Here is a 2,500-nt window from a genome sequence, read left to right as displayed (position 1 = left end):
CAAGCCGCTCCAGCACACACAACTGCTTCGACTACCTCAATTGAATTTGAAAACACAATCACTCTAGCTCTAGGTGTCAAGTGGGATTTAAAGGAAGATTGTTTTCTCTACAACGTCAACGTCGATCCGAAACCTACTACCCTCACAAAGAGACTGATCTTGAAAAAAGCATCTGCAGTATTTGACCCTCTGGGCTTCCTAGCACCATTCACACTCAAAGCTAAACTGATTCTTCAAAATTTATGGCGTTTGAAAGTCAATTGGGATGAACCACTAGATGCCAAGACGAACGAAGTTTGGTCACGATGGCTAAAGGAGTTATCACATCTATCAAAATCAATCTGCATCTCCAGAAGTCTTGATCTAATCCCTTAATCATCTCAACTTGTTCAGCTACATGTCTTCTGCGATGCTTCAGAAAGAGCCTTTGCTGCAACTGCCTACATACGAGTCGAAGAATGCGGCGCTGCCAATCAAAGAAACGATCAACAATGAATTCGACCACGACTTCGAGAAGACCATCTTCTGGACTGACTCGACGCTGAACCTGCAATGCATCAACAATGAGGAGAGAAGGTTCAGAACATTTGTGGCCAATCGTATTTCTGAAATACTACAGCACTCTGAATTATTATTAACTTTTTATTTTTTGTTGGTAACAAAATAGCTTCATATAAATACAAAACTAATAAAAACCAACACTAGTAAAAACTATTTAAAAATAAATAAAGTGTGAAGTATCCCAATGGAAGTTTGTTCCCGGAAAGAGAAACCCATCAGACTTAGTTACACGAGAGGAAGGATTGAAAGCAGTAGACGACGATGTATGGCTCAACGGCCCAGCGTACCTTACTTAGGCTACCTCAATCGGAATGGTCACCAATCCCGAAGATTCCCTTAGACGAAAACTACATTGAACTTCGAAGAGTAAACGTCACGCAGATGAGCGTAACCAAACCTCTTCTACAATATGAGAGATTCTCCTCTTGGCAAAAGATCGTCAGTGTCATTGCATGGATACACATCCTCTTCAAGAATTTCAAGGCAAAGACTAGCAATCATCTCATCAAGTTCAACTTATCAACCAACTCTACAACAAGAAGAGTCAAGTGAGCACCAGCTTGTCAAACTCATCCAAAACGAATTCTTCCCAGATGCAATGAAGCAAATCCAAGAAGGACGTCAACTGAAAGGTTCTCTAAAGAAACTTGATGTCTTCATAGATGATCAAGGAGTTATGCGTGTCGGTGGTAGACTAAAGTACAGAGACTTTCCCTATGCATCCAAGCATCAAATCGTCCTACCAGCCAAACACCCTGCTGTCATCTTACTGGGCAGAAAGTTTCACAACCAATTCCACTATGTCGGAAAAGAGCACATGTTGTCACTCCTTCGTTCGGCAGCGTTACTGGATTATCGGTGGAAGAGCCATGTGTAGACAGATCATATAATCATGCATCACATGTCAAAAGCTAAACGCCAAACCATAATTTACAAAGATGGGACACTTACCAGAAGACCGAATAATCGTATCAACGCCTACGTTCTATCACACGGGTGTTGATTATTTTGGTCCGATACTCGTCAAGGTACTGCGAAGCCGTGTAAAGCGTTGGGGATGCATATTCACCTGCCTCACAACACGAGCAATTCACCTAGAAGTTGCACCATCCTTAGAATCAGACGACTTCATCAACGTATTGGAACACTTCATTTGTAGGAGAGGAAGCCCAAAGCTAATTCGTTCCGACTGTGGGACAAACTTTAAAGGAGCAAACAATGAACTCAAGAAGGAACTAGAACGTATGGACTCCAAGATCGACCGAAGCTTGAGACGTCAAAGCATTGAATGGGAATTCAACCCTCCAGAATCCCCACACATGGGTGGGGTATGGGAACGGATGGTTCGAAGTGTAAAGACGTCCACTCAATGCGATCATCATGGCCTCTTGACAATCCTCACTGAAGTAGAAGCCCTTCTCAACAGCAGACCACTAACGTCAGTCAGTGATGACACGTCTGACCTGGACGCGCTAACTCCAAACCACTTTATCATTGGAAGAGCTTCTACTCTACTTCCAACATGCATCACTTACAATGACAATGTGACTCCAAGAAAGTGCTGGAAACAAGTCCAGTCAATCACTCAACAATTCTGGGATAGATGGAGAAGGGAATACCTTCCAACTCTAACTGCTCGAAGCGTCAGTGAATTCAAACACTTATTCCCTCCGCAATTTCAGAACATTTATGAAAATTGGAACTCGTTAACACATTGAAATATATCCTATTTTTGTAGGTTTGGCTATAAATGCTCTTGAATCTTTCTATAGTGAACGAATTTTAAAGAAAATAGTTTGGAACTCTATAATTGCTCTGTCTTAAAAATGTTTCCGAAATTGGAACACCACAGCTTAAAAACCTATACTTAACATTATTCTAAAAACTCACTGAATTTGATAAACAAACAAAACACCTCTACACTGATAATTTCAATTTG

At 41.3% G+C, this 2,500-nt stretch overlaps 1 protein-coding gene across 1 annotated transcript; it reads left to right on the top strand.

Moving 5' to 3' along the window:
- Window positions 1-1,499: 1,499 nt before the first annotated feature.
- Window positions 1,500-2,279, top strand: LOC136802018 (uncharacterized). The gene has a single exon (XM_067058719.1). The coding sequence runs from the start codon at window positions 1,500-1,502 to the stop codon at window positions 2,277-2,279; it is 780 nt and encodes a 259-aa protein (XP_066914820.1).
- The last annotated feature ends 221 nt before the right edge of the window (window positions 2,280-2,500 follow it).

Source organism: Clytia hemisphaerica, unplaced genomic scaffold, assembly GCF_902728285.1.
Source record: "Clytia hemisphaerica strain Z4C2 unplaced genomic scaffold, Clytia hemisphaerica genome assembly, whole genome shotgun sequence".
NCBI classification, from domain to species: Eukaryota; Metazoa; Cnidaria; class Hydrozoa; order Leptothecata; family Clytiidae; genus Clytia; species Clytia hemisphaerica.
The sequence above is the reverse complement of the archived record's forward strand: the minus strand, read 5'-3'. Positions and strand labels throughout refer to the sequence as shown.